This window comes from Oncorhynchus mykiss, chromosome 13, assembly GCF_013265735.2.
Source record: "Oncorhynchus mykiss isolate Arlee chromosome 13, USDA_OmykA_1.1, whole genome shotgun sequence".
NCBI lineage: Eukaryota > Metazoa > Chordata > Actinopteri > Salmoniformes > Salmonidae > Oncorhynchus > Oncorhynchus mykiss.
Window position 1 is genome coordinate 26,199,431 of NC_048577.1, and position 16,477 is coordinate 26,215,907.

A 16,477-nucleotide genomic window follows, 5' to 3' on the forward strand; every position below is an offset into this window, starting at 1 on the left:
CCGACACATTGGTGCGGCTGGCTTCCGGGTTGGATGCGCGCTGTGTTAAGAAGCAGTGCGGCTTGTTTGGTTGTGTATCGGAGGACGCATGACTTTCGACCTTTGTCTCTCCCGAGCCCGTACGGGAGTTGTAGCGATGAGACAAGATAGTAGCTACTAACAATTGGATACCACGAAATTGGGGAGAAAAAGGGGGTAAATTAAAAATTAAAAAATAAAAAGTTGGGTTGATGTTTGGCTCTGAATATGTCTCGAAATAATGTATATAATAATATAACATACTAATAATGAATAACGAAGACAATGATGGTTTTCTGTGAAAGTTAATTTCCCCTCAGGCACACACATTTGTTCTTTGATATTATGAAGGTCATTTGTGTCAAATGTATTTTTCCCCACTCATTCACCCCATCTCTTTACGTTGCTTATGCATATTCGGTGGCCAGACTCAAATTCCGAACACAATGCCCATCCTGGCAGATCTAAACCTAATGTAGCACATTGTGACTTTTGTGCATCCAGACCTAATGCAGCTTGGAGTGATCAGATGACAGAAGTCACATATATGTGCCATGTGTAACTGAGGCTGTAGATGCTTCATATCCATTACTTTGAGAGTTTTATATAATATGACTAAATGTGTTGCAGGGGCAGTCGAGAAATGGAATGGCAAGGCCACAGAACATGACATTAGCCGGGGGTGGTGTTTACCACTCCACCACACCTTCAGCAGGCTTGAAAAGTGTGATTGATCTGGTTGATCCATTTGTTTGTTTTCAGTAGTTGAATCCTTTGACATGGGATTGATAATGATTTTCATACTAAGGGGGACCAAGAGTCTGTTGATTGGTCGTTCATTTGTTGAAATCAAATCAAGCTTTATTTATACAGCACATTTCAGACATGGATGCAACACAATGGCTTCACATTAAAAAACAATCAAAATAAACAGAAATATTTAGTACACAACATACATAAGAGGATAAAAAAACAGAATAATAACTGAAAGACTAATGAGCATTCTAAGGAAATGCCATTGATTACAATATTGATTGGATGCAACATCCAACCCAAAATATAAGATTGTTTTTAGGAGGGGTTCTGAAAGACACTATGGGGGTGTCCACTGAAAGTTGACAAGTAACAACTGGGACCTAAAAGACACCCACCATGAGAACCATTAAATCTGTCCAAGAGTCAAACTAAATAAAAACCCACAACAAAGTAAAAGACAGGAAGCAAACCAAAAAGGTGGTTAAAATAATTTATTACAATCAATACCATTCATATTATTACAAAATCATAATTCTCATTCATTCTTAATTATATTTACAAAAACATCAAACAAAAACAAACCTCAGGGGAGCATCGTCCCTCCCCGTCATACCTAACCAATACCTAACCCTTTCCCTATCTCCCCTTCCCTAATTTATCCCCTTACCAAACTCACTCTAACACTCCCAGCCCTAAACCCCCTTTCCACCTCTCCCGTGCCGCATGCTTCCCCCACTTCCTCTCCTCCCTCTTCATCTTCCCCCTCAAATCACCTTCCACCCTTCTCACTATCCCTTCCACCCCCCAATCTCTCCCTGTCATGACTAAATTCTGCCTGGCTTCCCACAGTCCCTTTTTAAAGAGACTCATGAGAAGCCACAGCAGAAACCTGTCCCTATCCGTTCCCTTTGCTCTCCCTACGCCTCTCTCTAGCCTAGCCCATGTCAAAACAAAATCACTCCTAACCACACCTAGCATTACCCGTGCCCTAGCCCAGACTAGTCCGGTAAAGGCGCAGTCCCAGAAGGCATGGCGCACAGTCTCCTCCCTGCCACAAGAGGATCTTGGACAGGTGGGGGATTGCACCAAACTATACCGGTACAAGATGGCACGTACCGGCAAGCACTTATGGAGGCCCAACCAATTCAGGTCCTTGAGCCTGTTGTCCAGGCCCCGCGCCTGCACTCCCTCCCAGACCACTGACGAGATGCCCGCTACAGACGCAGGACTCCCTGCCTGCCTGACCTCCTCGTACAGGTGCCTGTGGTCTAAACCTACTCGGGCAACTTCAACCTCGGGGTGCGCACGCAGCCACTTGGCCGCATGGCCAAAATGCCACGGCAGCTGTTCCGCCCGAGGACCCGCGTTAGACCACACCATTACGCTTCTCGCCTTATACGAGAAGAACACCCGCAGGAGGTAACCGGACGGGTGTATAACCGGACGAGCAAGCTCCGTCAACAAGAAAGAAACAAAAATGGCGTCCAGCTTGAAGGGGAAATGTGGTACCCCCCTACCTCCCTCCCCGATGGGACAGATCATGCGTGCCCTGGCGACCCACTCGCACCTGCCACTCCACATAAACTGAAACACAAGCCTCACTAGAGGCCTCCTCAGACAAGCCGGCAATGGGTAGATGTATGCCACATACAAAAGAGACGGCAACACATCCACCTTTAGGACCAGGACTTTGCCCATAAAAGACAAATACCTAGCCTTCCACATTGCTAGCTTCCTCTGTACCACTGCGATACGCATGTTCCAGTTTAGCGTCGCTGAGCCGGAGGTCTCAAAATGAACCCCGAGAATCCTCAGGGCCCCTTCACAGAGAGATAACCCCCCAGGCACATCCGTTCTACCGCGCCATCTTCCGAAAAACTTGACGGAAGACTTTGCATGGTTCAGAACCGCTCCCGACGCTCGGGTGAAATCCCCAAAGATGGCAAGGGACCTTGTCAGGCACGAGTCCTTGCACAACAGCAAGGAAGTGTTGTCGGCATACTGCGTCATCTTAACACGCAGCCCACCGCTTCCAGGGATCAACAAGCCTTCCACCCCTGTGTCTGCCCTAATGGCAGCCCCCAGAGACTCCATGTACAGAACGAAGAGGAGAGCCGAGAGTGGGCATCCCTGCCTGACCCCAGACGAGAGGTCAAAAACGTCACCTAAGTGACTATTTACACTAACTCGACACCCCGCTCCGACATATAAAGTACGGATCCATCCTATAAACTTCTCCCCAAATCCTAATCTACCTAACACCCTGAATAGAAAAGATCTATTCACGCGATCAAAAGCTTTCGCCTGATCTAGCGCTGCTACCATTAAAGGCAGCCCTCTATCTTCAACCCAAGCGATGGAATCCCTGATCAACTGTAGGTTCCATCTTATAGAGCGGCCCTCTACCCCGCACGTCTGATCCTCGTGGACGACGTAGGGAAGGGCTGTGTGCAACCGGTCTGCTAAAACCTTTGCAAGAATCTTGTAATCTACGCACAGCATGGTCAATGGCCGCCAGTTGCCAAGGTCAGTTGCTTCCCCCTTCTTATAAAGAAGTGACAGCACACCAACAGCCATTGATCCCCCCGGGACCCCCGTCTCAAGGATGGCCTTCAAGACTTCGAGAACCACTGGTCCAAGTATACCCCAAAACTTGAGGTAAAACTCAGCCGGCAGCCCATCCATCCCAGGCACCTTCCCTTTTCCCATCCTCCTAAGAGCGCTCTCAACCTCTTCTAGTGAGATCTGGGCCTCCATCACGTCTCTAATGTCCTCTGGCAACCGCCGGGACAAGTGTTCTAAAAACACGTTTCCCTGCTCTACATCTATTTCCCTTTCCTTAAATAAACCTTGGAAATGATCAGTTGTCACCCTGACCATTTCCTCTGGTTTACTTACTATACTACCATTTTCTTCCCTAACTCCCTTCATTACCTTCCTACTCTGTCTGGCTCTAACCGACTTAAAGAACATAGCGGAACAAGTCTCATTATGTTCTAGAAAGCCACTATGCGCACGCTCCATGAAAGCTCGAGCCTTCTGCTCCTGCAGCTCCCTGAGCTGCGCCTTTAGGGTTGCGAATCTCTCCCAGTCAATCGACCCGCCGAGGTTGACTGCCTCGTACTCGAGTTCAATTAACCTTTGGATACGATCCACCTCCCTCCTTTCCTCCCTTTTTTTCCTTCTACAATATCCTATTATAAAAGCCCTTATCCTCCCCTTGACTAAATCCCACCACTCTAACACCCCCTCGCACATGGACCGGAGGCCGTCAAGCCTCCGAAAGAAACAAAAAAATGCATCAACGAAAGCCTGCTCCTCCAGTATATCCCGATCTAACTTCCAGTACCCCCTACCGAAGAGGCAGACTGGCGACCCCACCTGCAGGAACACCCCGTCGTGATCCGTGAAGAAAACAGGCAACAGCCGCCCAGACAACTGACCCAAAGACCTGGATACAAAAATGTAGTCGAGCCTCCGCGCAACCCCCCTGGAGTTGCGCCATGTAGAACCGACCATTGCCGGAGTAGTGTGCAGGCCACCATCAACCAGACCATGGCAAGCCATTAGCCCAGAGATGGCACCTGCACTGCTATCACCGCCTACCCCTAAATCTATATTAAAGTCTCCTCCTATCACCAAGTGCCTGTTTGTAACACCCAGGGGCGCCAGACAGTCCACCATCTCCCTCCTGTCTGCCGCCACCTGTGGCCCATACACCCCAATTAACCTATATCTAGCTTCTCTAAACTTAACATCTATCCCCAAAACTCTACCCTGCATTATTACAAAAGTGTTCTCTATTTTAACCTCTCTATGCCCACACAAAATCCCTACTCCTGTTGAGTGCACCCCTCCTATGCCCCAAAAAGATTCCCCCTTATCCCACTCCCTCTTAAATCTACACACATCCCCACCATCCCTCAGGTGAACCTCCTGTAAAAAACAGAAATCAAACCCCACACCCTCTAAATAACAAAAAACCGCCCTCCTTTTAACATTATCTCTTAACCCCCTAACATTTAGACTAAAAAAAGAAACAGAACTATTCATTTAATTATTTACAACAAATAAAAACCCCAAAACCCAAAGAAAAACCAGGAGACTCACCCGATGCTCCCCTGGTCCATCTCCACCGGCGGGGACGTCCTCTCCTCTCCTGACGCCCCCCTGTCCTCCATCCCAACCCATGACCCAGGCAGTGTGTTGGGTCCTCCCTCCCCACCCACCATCCCCCCCTCCCCGTTTGCCTCTGGGCTGCATATAGGGGACCCCATCTCCCCAAACAGGAGCTGGGATCCCTCTAGCAAACAACCCACCGACCCCTCACTGGAATCATCCACTAAAATGCAAGGGGCTGAGGCAAACCGGGAGGACAAATTACCCTCCCCTCCCCCCCCTGCCACTCTCTTAACCCCCCCCCTCCCCCTCCACACCCCCCTCCCTCTCACTTCCTGCCAAGCTCCCCCTCTTTATCCCTTTCTTCTTTGGTGAAGGAGGTAGCGGGGAGACACAACGTCCCATCCCCGCTAACCCCTCCACCAAATCCCTCATTTCGACCTCGAGGAAGCCTGGCAGGCTGTCCCCCCACTCCTTCCCCCCCCCCTCCCCCACATCCACTCCTCCCTCCTTCTCCGTCACTGTCCCCCTTCCCTCTTCCACTCCTTCTCGTACCACTGTCCCCTTCTCCCTCTTCTCTGCTCCTCCACGTTCTTCCACCTTCTTTTTAATCTCTCCTTCTTTTTCCTTCTTTCCATCTTCTCTCCTCTTTCTTTTCGCCTCTTCCTTCTTCCCTTCTTCGTCCTTCTCCGTCCTTTCCCCTGTGCCATCCATGCAATCCGCACGCGTCCTTTCTTTCCTCCCCCCATCCCCCGCTCGCCCCCCAGCTGCAGACGCGTATGACCTGTGACGAGCCGGGCAATCACGCCACAGGTGTGCTCTTGAGCCACACCCGTGGCAAGCCTTGGGCTCGTCACATTCCTTGGCCTCGTGCTCGTCCGACCCACAAAATCGACACCTCTTGGCACTGCACGAGGCCAGGATATGGCCGTAGGCCATACAACGCCTGCAGAACGGGGACTGACGTGCATAGTAGAATGTTCCCCTGTCAGCCCCCAGGGAGAACATCACCGGAGGATGGAGGTAGCCATCCACACTCTTCGGGGACTCCCTGAGTAACGCCTGGAACCCTCTCCTCCCGTTCCAGAAACCCAGGGAGTTCCTGAGGTACCTCGCTGAGGAGACATTGTCCATGTATCTCCCCAGAAAGGCCCTCACTTCTTCATCCTTCACGTGCGGATTGTACATGTTTACGGTGACCACCCTGAAGTTGTTCTTTGCCAGGCTGGTCACCGCATAATGGCACAGGGGTCCTTTTCTTTCCGCTTCCTTTGCCATCTTCAATACATCATCATGTTTCTCTTGCTTGTGAAACGTCACATCAAAACCCTTTTCATTTGGGTTGCCTTGAAGGCAGAGTACTTCCTTCACCTCTATCCTGAGGCATCCCATCAATATGGTCCTTCCAAAAGTTTCCCTGCTCCAAGGTTCCATCTCCTTTTCAGTCCATGAAAATCTTACGGTATTTGCTATACCAATCCCCGGAACCGACCAGGATTGCTTGTTTGTATTCATTTTTCTTCTTCTTCAAAAAAAAGCTCTCTTCAGAAAGAAGCTTCAACCTGAAATAAAAACATCTTAAACCAAAAAGGTGGAGCAACTAAAGGTGTTGACTCTCCACATCTATCAAGACGACTTTAGCACTGGGCCAGACACTCTTAAATAGAACCTGGACCAGCTCAGGTGAAACACCTTCCCACTAACGAGATGGACAAGCCAGCACAGGTGTAACACATACTGACTAACGAGGTAACACCAACCAGTGTGCCCAAGACACATTTCAGTTGAACAACCGACTAGAAAACAACTTCCATTTCACATTATAATCAACTACAATGCTTCACCTTCTATAATATAAACATGATGTCTACTGGCTGTCAACAATTAAAAAAAGAAAACAACACATATTTCTAAATAATAATATATAATCGTATATATTTTTTCTCCTTTTTCTTTCTATAGAATCCTAAAACTCACTAGCTTGTAGAACTCTCGTCTTCCGAAAACTCACTAGCTTCGAGAACTCTCGTCCACTTGGTTCAAACAAAACTCAAATCAAATTATATTAGTCACATGCGCCGAATACAACAGGTAGACCTAACAGTGAAATGCTAACTTAAGAGCCCCTAACCAACAGTGCAATTTAAAAAAAATACAGATAAGAATAAGAGATAAAACTCATCTCCAACACGGAAAAACGTGTCAAAATAAATTGTGATCCATGGTAACACACTGGTTAAATGCACAACACAAATATTTTGACTGCTCACCCTTGAGACAATCAGCAACCAAGTTGTCCTTACCACATGCTCTCGTACATTTGGGTTGGCACATCTGAGAATGAATGCGGATATTCTAAAAGCAGGGCAACAATGTCAATATAATTGTACCCAAAAACTGTCAGTTGGTTACATAATTATGATTACTAAATGTTACATGAAATGTAAATATGAAATATTTGGTTGCATAGTCTTATTTTTAATTACATTTTGCTAGGTAGCCCAGTGTCAAAACACAGTTTTAACGTGTCCAAATCAATAACCAAAACCTAAACATAAAATGTGCTATAAAACACAGTTTGTACACAGTTTTATCAATAACCAATATGCAGAAACAGTTTGTGATATATTAAAAACCTAAACATAAAATGTGCTATAAAACACAGTTTGTACACAGTTTAATCAATAACCAATATGCAGAAACAGTTTGCGATATATTAAAAACTAAATTAAAATGTACTGCATACACAAACATCTGACACAATATTCATATTACTTGTATTTTTTAAAACAAGCACCAGAAACGCTGTTGTTTTGACAAGCAGCAATATACCACTGATATCGATTAGGGGGTAAATCAGGTTGTTTGTGCTGTTGAAACTAACACAACTAAACAAAACACATGGAAATGGGAGATATCTTTTACCTCCCTGGTTAGAGGACAACCTGCAGAAGACAGTCAACTACATTTTGGAGTGATGCATTTAAATGTAGGGGTCGCTAAACAAAGGAACACCACCTATTTGTCATAACTCATCGCTAAAATCATTTGTGCAAGAGGAGGGAGATGAGGTTGCACGTCCTGTTAAAACTAACAGCTCAAAAACCACACGGAATCTGGGAATAATGTGTACATCCCTGAGTACAATTTGTAGAAAACAGCTAGCTACATTTTGAAGTGTTGCATTTTGATTCAAGTGGGTCACCAACACGGTAAGTGTAACACAACTCTTTTTTTGAGAGTCAATTTTTGTTACATCACATAAATTGTACTCTTTCAATTCAGAGCCTGGATTTCCCCCCTGGGGCTAATATCCAGATCATGTTGAAATCAATAGAACAAGGGGCAAACGATTAGAGTTCTACATTGTGACATTATTAAAATAATCCTACTACAATGTTAAAACATTCTACATTGAGACATTATTTCATTGATACCATGAAACAACTCCTTCATGTATGTATTTTCTGATGTTTGATCATAGGTATTTTATCAGATTATCTCTGGTCACACTGCTCACAGCTGAGATTTCTCTCCTGTGTGTGTTATATGGTGTGTAGTCCGCTTGCTAGACGGAGTAAAACTCTTCCCGCATTTAGCAGAGCTATAAGATTCCTCTCCTGTGTGTGTTTTTTCTGATGTGATATCAGGCTGGTTGACTGAGTAAAACTCTTTCCACATTGAGCACAGCTATAAGATTTATCTCCTCTGTGCGTTCTACGGTGTGATTTCAGGCTGGTTGACTGAGTAAAACTCTTCCCACAGTGATTACAGCTAAAAGGCTTCTCTCCTGTGTGTGTTCTCTGATGTTTAGTCAGACTGCTAGACTCAGTAAAGCTCTTCCTACATTGAGCACAGCTATATGATTTCTCTCCTGTGTGTGTTCTCCGGTGTCTAGTCAGACTGTTAGATGCAACAAATCTCTTCCCACATTCATCACAGCTATAAGATTTCTCTCCTGTGTGTGTTCTCTGGTGTGATATCAGGCCAGTTGACTGAGTAAAACTCTTCCCACATTGATTACAGCTAAAAGGCTTCTCTCCTGTGTGTGTTCTCTGGTGTTTAGTCAGACAACCAGACTCAGTAAATCTCTTCCCACATTCATCACAGCTATAAGGCTTCTCTCCTGTGTGTGTTCTCCGATGTTTAGTCAGACTGCTAGACTCAGTAAAGCTCTTCCTACATTGCGCACAGCTATATGGTTTCTCTCCTGTGTGTGTTCTCCGGTGTTTAGTCAGACTGTTAGATGTAACAAATCTCTTCCCACATTCATCACAGCTATAAGGTTTCTCTCCTGTGTGTGTTCTCTGGTGTGATATCAGACCAGTTGACCGAGTAAAACTTTTCCCACATTCATCACAGTTAAACGGTTTCTCTCCTGTGTGTGTTCTCTGGTGTGACGACAGGCTGGATGATTGAGTAAATCTCTTCCCACATTCATCACAGCTAAAAGGTTTCTCTCCTGTGTGGATTCTCTGATGCATTTTAATGCCCGCTGATGAGGTGAATCTCTTCCCACAGTCAGAGCAGCAGTGAGTTCTCTTCCCTGTGGGTCTCCGCTGGTGTTTCTTGAGGTGTTCTAATGTGGAGAGACTCTTCTCTGCCTCATCAGCATCATGAGGTTGTTGAGGCTCCAAAGAAGATCCACGATAGTCACGTCTCTCTCCTGTGTGAACAACAAATTCAGACAGATGGTTAAAGGCCCATAGTAGTAACATCGATGATTGAGTTATTCAAATTATGAAGGTTAATTATTAATTAGGGTTAAGGTTAAATATTAATGAGGGTTTGTACACTAAGTGCTTGCCAAATTGGCACAAAACTTCACCTAACAACAACATAGACCTACTGTAGGACCCATAACTTCCTCTAACAGAGACCTACTGTAGGACCCATAACTTCCTCTAACAGAGACCTACTGTAGGACCCATAACTTCCCCAAACAACAACATAGACCTACTGTAGGACCTATAACAACAACATAGACCTACTGTAGGACCCCTAACAACAACATACACCTATGGTAGGACCCCTAACTTCACCTAACAACAACATAGACCTACTGTAGGACCCATAACTTCACCTAACAATAACATAGACCTACTGTAGGACCCCTAACCTAACCTAACAACATAGACCTACTAGGGATATAGAAGTAGGACTAGTCTACCTGGCCTGAGCGCAAATGTAGGCCTATAAATGTGCCTATTTGGGGAATTCTGATAGTATTTCTGATTGTCTTAACGCACCACCACTAATGAGCTGAGGAGCTTCTCAAAGCTAATTTCTCTTCACCTCAAACAGCAAGTAAACAAAGTCTAATCAAAATCAATTGCAAATGAGAATAGTCCTATAAAGTATGTGAAAAACATTTCCAGCTCTCGCCCTTTCGATAACCACTCGGCACGAAAGGGAAAAATGTAATGCGCTGATCCAGTGGAAAATACCCGATTACTTCTTATCCCTTACACAAATGGCTGACAACTGTGTCTGTCCCAAACTCACTGGCGCGGGAACCTGAGGGCCCAGAATATTTTATACAATGTTTCAAGTTCGTTATAGACAGGCCATGTGATTTATAGGATATGTATTTGCAATGTTTTTTTTGTAGGCTTTATGTAGGGAATTCTTTACATAGTTGTCAATGGCAATAAAAGTTACTTTTAGATTTCATTCAGATTTAGATAGAATGTAGATTAATCATAGACAATGATTTTGAGATACTATTATAAATGAAATTAAACTGTTCCATGAAAATGTGCATATGACAACCATAACTGGCAAGCAGATAGGTAGAAAAGGTAAGATAATTTGCACTCCAAATAGAAAACAAGCTAGAAATAAATAATAAAAAATACACAATATGGATGTAGCAATTGCAGATTTCCGCTTTAACACCAAACATCAGTTCAACAACTGCAGAGTTTGTGCCTCTGTTTTTAAGACAGTACTTACTAGTGTTGATCAGGGGACGGTTTCTCAAAACCATCTTATGGCTAAATTCATCGTTAGAACCATTGGATGCCTTAAGATGCGTTTGGGAAACCGGGCCCAGATATCCAGGTTCCTCCTCTTCTTCCTCCTCCTTTTTCGATGTAACAGTCATCTCTCCCTCCTCTTTCACTCCATAAACTGCACCATCCTCTCCTTTAACTGTAACATCCTCCTCCTCTTTCACTCTGAACGCGTCTTCCTCTTCTTTCACAGTAACAGCCTCACCCTCTACTTCTTGTTTTACTGTGATATCCACCTCTTCTTTAGAAGGGGAGTAGCTTAGTGACCGCATGGTCGGGGATGTTAGCTAGGCTAATGCTACCTTAACCAGCCCGCTAGCTGACTAATAACAACACCGTAAATATGAAATTAAATCGGATAACTAACTAGATGGCAGAAGAGGGTTTAAAACAGTGGCTGATAAACATTAAAGCGTCTAAAGATCTTATTGATTCTGCTTTTTTTGTCTAGCAAGCTATCGAGGTGTCTGACTAACTGTTGCTGCTGCTGAAAGAAGCGTTCCGTGCACTAGATTACACGTCACAAAACAGCACAACCTTAAATTCCCAGACCGCCATCTGCTGACTGGAGTGGGTAACGCAGTTGAGTAAAATGTATATTTTATCTTCAAACAACAAGTTAAAGTGTAGGAAGCATTAGTTTTTACTCACAAGTGTAAAGACTTAGTAAGCTAGTTGTAGTCACTTTATGGTTACCTATAATGACAAACAGTTATGTTTTTGCGTAATTACATATTTATTAATTTATTTCAGGAAATCTTCTAAACTACCCACAATGCACTATTGACAAGGTCATATGGATGATCTACTCTGTGCCACTGAGTTTGTATGCCAGTGTAACGGTGTAGTGAAGCTACATGTTTTAAATATATTTAACTAGGCAAGTTAGTTCAGAACAAATTCTAATTTACATTGACGTCCTACCCCGGCCAAACCTTAACACAGATCAATACTGGGCTAATTGTGCTCTGTCCGATGGGACTCACAATCAGGGCCTGTTATGATACAGCCTGGATTTGAACCAGGGTCTGTAGTGATGCCTCTTGCACTGAGACGCCGAACCTTAGACCACTGCGCTGCTCGTGTGTTAACGTTACACTCGGTGTAAATACACTCAGTGATAAAGGTAAGGGATTCTATGTAATCCACAGCAGATTTTTGGAGAATTTGAAAATTGAGTGGTCCTGGGATAGAAATGTATAAAGTTGACATTACATCATAAAATCCACGTTTTAAATCATACATTAGCAATTTATGTTTTAGTAACTACTGATGTTGGTTTGGTGTCAAGTAAGCTGTTTGCCAAATCTCAGTTTTCCATGTGGGTTTTATGCTAAAGATCCCTCTTTCAAATTGGTATCTAACGGAAAATGCATATTCTTTAGGAGTGCTATTTTTACCCTGTCGACCACTGATCATTCATCCACACTGTGTCCCGTCAATGCTGGTAATTTATGACAAATGTATAAAGTATATGTTTTATCTCCCTCACCAACTTTAAACATCTGCTATCTGAGCAGCTAACCGATCGCAGCAGATGTACATAGTCAATTGGTAAATAGCCCACCCAGTTTAACTACCTCATCCCCATACTGTTTTTATTTATTTACTTTTCTGCTCTTTTGCACACCAGTATCTCTACCTGCACATGACCATCTGATCATTTATCACTCCCGTGTTAATCTGCTAAATTGTAATTATTCGTCTACCTCCTCATGCCTTTTGCACACAATGTATATAGACTCTTTCTTTTTTTCTACTGTGTTATTGATTTGTTTATCGTTTACTCCATGTGTAACTCTGTGTTGTTGTCTGTTCACACTGCTATGCTTTATCTTGGCCAGGTCGCAGTTGTAAATGAGAACTTGTTCTCAACTAGCCTACCTGGTTAAATAAAGGTGAAATAAATAAATAAAACATGAACACCAGCCAGTTTATTAGCCCGGTTTTGTTAGTTTAGGTGTATTATACTTCTTCGGACATTGGGTAATTTTCCAGGTTAATTTGATATATTTTGACACTAAAATGGATGACAGTTTATTCTGATGTAGTGCATATGAGACACATGGAAACAATTGATTCATTTAATATAGTAAATTATGAATTAGTAGGAATTGTTAAATCCACTATAAGATCACAATAACTTTGATCGACATTTCAACTGTTTTTTTGTTAGTATATTATAGGGCATATTTATGGAGAATTGCTGTGGGAGTGCTATTTACATCCCGTCACCACTGATCATTCATCCATACTGTGTGTGTCCCATCATTGCAGCTTTGGACATAAATTAACTATCCATCCATTGCTCCTTCCTGTGTTGACTCACTGACTTGAGAAACGGGACCAGGAAGGTCACACTAGCTCGATATCTAGCTCAAGCTTGCAAAAGTTGTTTTTTTTCGATTTAATTTTTTAAAATGGAATATTATTAACATACAATATACTTGCAGTGAAGCCACTCAACAACTACATCACACCAGTCACCCAACAGACTCCCATTCAGAGCAACACACAGAAGCATCCAGGGTCAATGCCCTGCTCACCGATCTACCACCAGGCCAAAAAACGTGAAACCGAACCCTCCAAGATCCCCCCACAGTTCCCCAATAGCTGTCCCTCAACCATTCGAGACCCCTCCCACTGTCCCCCCTCAGGAAGACAAAACAATTCATTCCATTCCCCACCCCCAAGAACCCCCCAATGTACCAACAACCAAAATAATGAACTAAAGAGAAAAAAGGAAAAGACAGAAGAAAACAGCAAACAACAATGCAAAAAATACATTTAAAACAAAGGACATCAATGACAACTAAAATCATAACAGCAATGCCAACTGTATATGTTTGTGTGCATGTCTGGCACTATTACATGTATATGTGTGTTCTTGAATGTGTTTATTTGAGTGAGTGAGTGAGTGAGTGAGTGAGTGAGTGAGTGAGTGAGTGAGTGAGTGTATGTATATGCATGTGTACCAACACCTGCACGGCACCAGCCTCAGGCAAACCGGCATTAGTTGTAAAAAGACTGCCACTTAGTGTCATTCAAATGTACTTTTTATTATGTTTTATTTTGACTTTTATCTGTTGACCATAATTATATCTCCTATCATCTATCTATCATGAGGTAGTCACCTGGAATGCATTTCAATTTACAGGTGTGCCTTGTTAAATGTTAATTTGCGGAATTTCTTTCTTTCTTAATGCATTTGAGCCAATCAGTTGTGTTGTGACAAGGTAGGGGTGGTATACAGAAGATAACCCTATTTGCTGAAAGACCAAGTCTATATTATGTCAAGAACAGCTCAAATAAGCAAAAAGAAATGACAGTCCATCATTACTTTAACACATGAAGGTCAGTCAATGCGGAAACTTTCAAGAACTTTGAAAGATTCTTCAAGTGCAGTTGCAAAAACCGTCAATCGCTATGATGAAGTTGGCTCTCATGAGGATTGCCACAGGAAAGGAAGACCCAGAGTTACCTCTGCTGCAGAAAAAAAGTTAATTAGAGTTAACTGTGAAGACAACACAACTAAGCCTATGAGATGGTTTGGGATGAATCGGAACGGAAGGAAATGCGGGCAACAAGTGCTCAGCATATGTGGGAACTTCTTCAAGACTGTTGGAAAAGCATTCCAGGTGAAGCTGGTTGAGAGAATGCAAAGAGTATGCAAAGCTGTCATCAAGGCAAAGGGTGGCTACTTTGAAGAATTTCAAATATAAAATATATTTTGATTTGTTCAACACTTTTTGGGTTTCTACATGAATCCATATGAGTTATTTCATAGTTGTGTTGTCTTCACTATTATTCTACAACGTAGACAATAGTTAAAATAAAGAAAATACATTGAATTTGTAGGTGTGTCCAAACAATTTACTGGTACTGTGTATGCATTGTGGAGGAGAACTGATCCTAGATCTGTACAAAGACATACCATCTATAGCAGGAACAACTGTCTGTGTTAGAGAGCATATAAAACAAACTGATCCTAGATCTGTGTGAAGGCATAACATCGACAGCAGGAACAACTGTCTATGTTAGAGAGCATATAAAACGAACTGATCCTAGATCTGTACAAAGACATAACATCTACAGCAGGAACAACTGTCTGTGTTAAAAAGGCTCAGCTGGATTGAATTGAACTATTTAAAATGACATATTTGAATGTCAAATGATTTGTTCTGTTTGTCAGTACAAGACAGGGTCTGCAGAGGCTTGGCCTATTAGTGGTAGATTTGGGGGAGAATTTGACATGTCAGTTGGAATAATGATAGATTTTTGGAGGGACCCATGTCACTACAGCCAATCAGTGAGCAGTTTCCCATCCCTCACATCTCAGGCAGTTCTGTTACTCACAACACTTCCCCTGCTTTCATCAACAATGGAAAAGCCCACTTAGCTAAAGCCTTGCCATTTTTTACAATTAGGAAATAATATGTCATGCTTTACTCGTACCTCAGCCAGCATTGTGAATGGTGTCTGAGGCAGTGACATACTAGACCATGGCAGTAAATCTAATACTTAGGTGTTTTTAGTCATGCATGAAAGGTCTGGGGTGGTTCTGTGGTTAAGTTACTGACCTTGGAATACATTTCTGGCCATGCTGGCAGGGTCTGAATCAAACCCAATGTCCCCCTGGCACACTGGCAGGGTCTGAATCAAACCCACTGTCCACCTGGCACACTGACAGGGTCTGGATCAAACCCAATGTCCACCTGGCACACTGACAGGGTCTAGATCAAACCCAATGTCCACCTGCTACACACTGGGCTTAACTTTGCTGTCTCTTTCCATTAAACATGGACAACAAATTAAAGTGCTTGGGAACCTAACAAGTCTTCAGGCAAAGTTACTCATCAAACCACCTCTATTAGACGTCACCTCTTTGGACCTCATCTCAGTGAGTTTAGGTTGGGGAAACCGTGGAGGAGAGGGCTTTGGACCTCATCTCAGTGAGTTTAGGTTGGGGAAACCAAGGAGGAGGGGGCTTTGGACCTCATCTCAGTGAGTTTAGGTTAGGGAAACCGTGGAGGAGGGGGCTTTGGACCTCATCTCAGTGAGTTTAGCAGCTGTAACACAGTACCTGGTCTAGTTCATGGCATTGAGGAGGAGAGAGCAGCTGTAACACAGTACCTGGTCTAATTCATGGCATTGAGGAGGAGAGAGCAGCTGTATCACAGTACCTGGTCTAGTTCAAAGGGACAAGGGGGATAATAAAAGGGACCAAGAGTCTGTTGATTGGTCAGTCCTTGGGTTAATTTGTTTTGCAATATGTTCAAGTCAAATCAAGCTTTATTTATACAGCACATTTCAGACATGGATGCAACACAATGGCTTCACAGCAAAAAAAATATATAAATAAACAACTATTTAGTACACAACAAACATAAGAGGATTAAAAAAACAGAAGAATAACAACTGAAAGACTAATGAGCACCCTATGGAAATGCCATTGATTAAAATATGAATAATTGGATGCAATATCCAACCCAAAATATAAGCTTGTTTTATAGGAGGGGCTCTTAAAGACACAATGGGGGTGTCCATTGAAAGTTGACTAGTAACAAACA

General features: G+C 43.3%; 2 protein-coding genes across 3 annotated transcripts in view; both read right to left on the reverse strand.

Annotated features, from left to right (window-relative positions):
• The window catches only part of LOC118938062 (zinc finger protein 2-like), a 33,069-nt gene extending 26,898 nt beyond the window's left edge, over positions 1 to 6,171 (reverse strand). The window contains exons 1-2 of the mRNA XM_036939725.1: positions 6,005 to 6,171; positions 5,726 to 5,878 (exon numbers count right to left, since the gene is read on the reverse strand). Coding sequence (XP_036795620.1) covers positions 5,726 to 5,878; positions 6,005 to 6,171 — 320 coding nt within the window. The remainder of the gene's footprint in view (positions 1 to 5,725; positions 5,879 to 6,004) is intronic.
• A 1,184-nt stretch (positions 6,172 to 7,355) lies between these two features.
• Positions 7,356 to 11,446, reverse strand: LOC110487388 (zinc finger protein 501-like). Of its 2 annotated transcripts, XR_005035712.1 has the most exons (3): positions 10,849 to 11,446; positions 7,618 to 9,559; positions 7,356 to 7,529 (listed from the first exon to the last, which is right to left on the reverse strand). XR_005035712.1 is itself a non-coding variant. In XM_036942390.1 (2 exons), exons 1-2 carry the CDS (start codon positions 11,177 to 11,179, stop codon positions 8,439 to 8,441), a joined length of 1,452 nt encoding a protein of 483 aa, XP_036798285.1. In that variant the 5' UTR covers positions 11,180 to 11,446; the 3' UTR covers positions 7,356 to 8,438. The 2 variants fall into 2 exon arrangements, 1 of the variants encoding a protein (XP_036798285.1); XM_036942390.1 differs by having other exon boundaries at positions 7,356 to 9,559.
• Between the last annotated feature and the right edge of the window lie 5,031 nt (positions 11,447 to 16,477).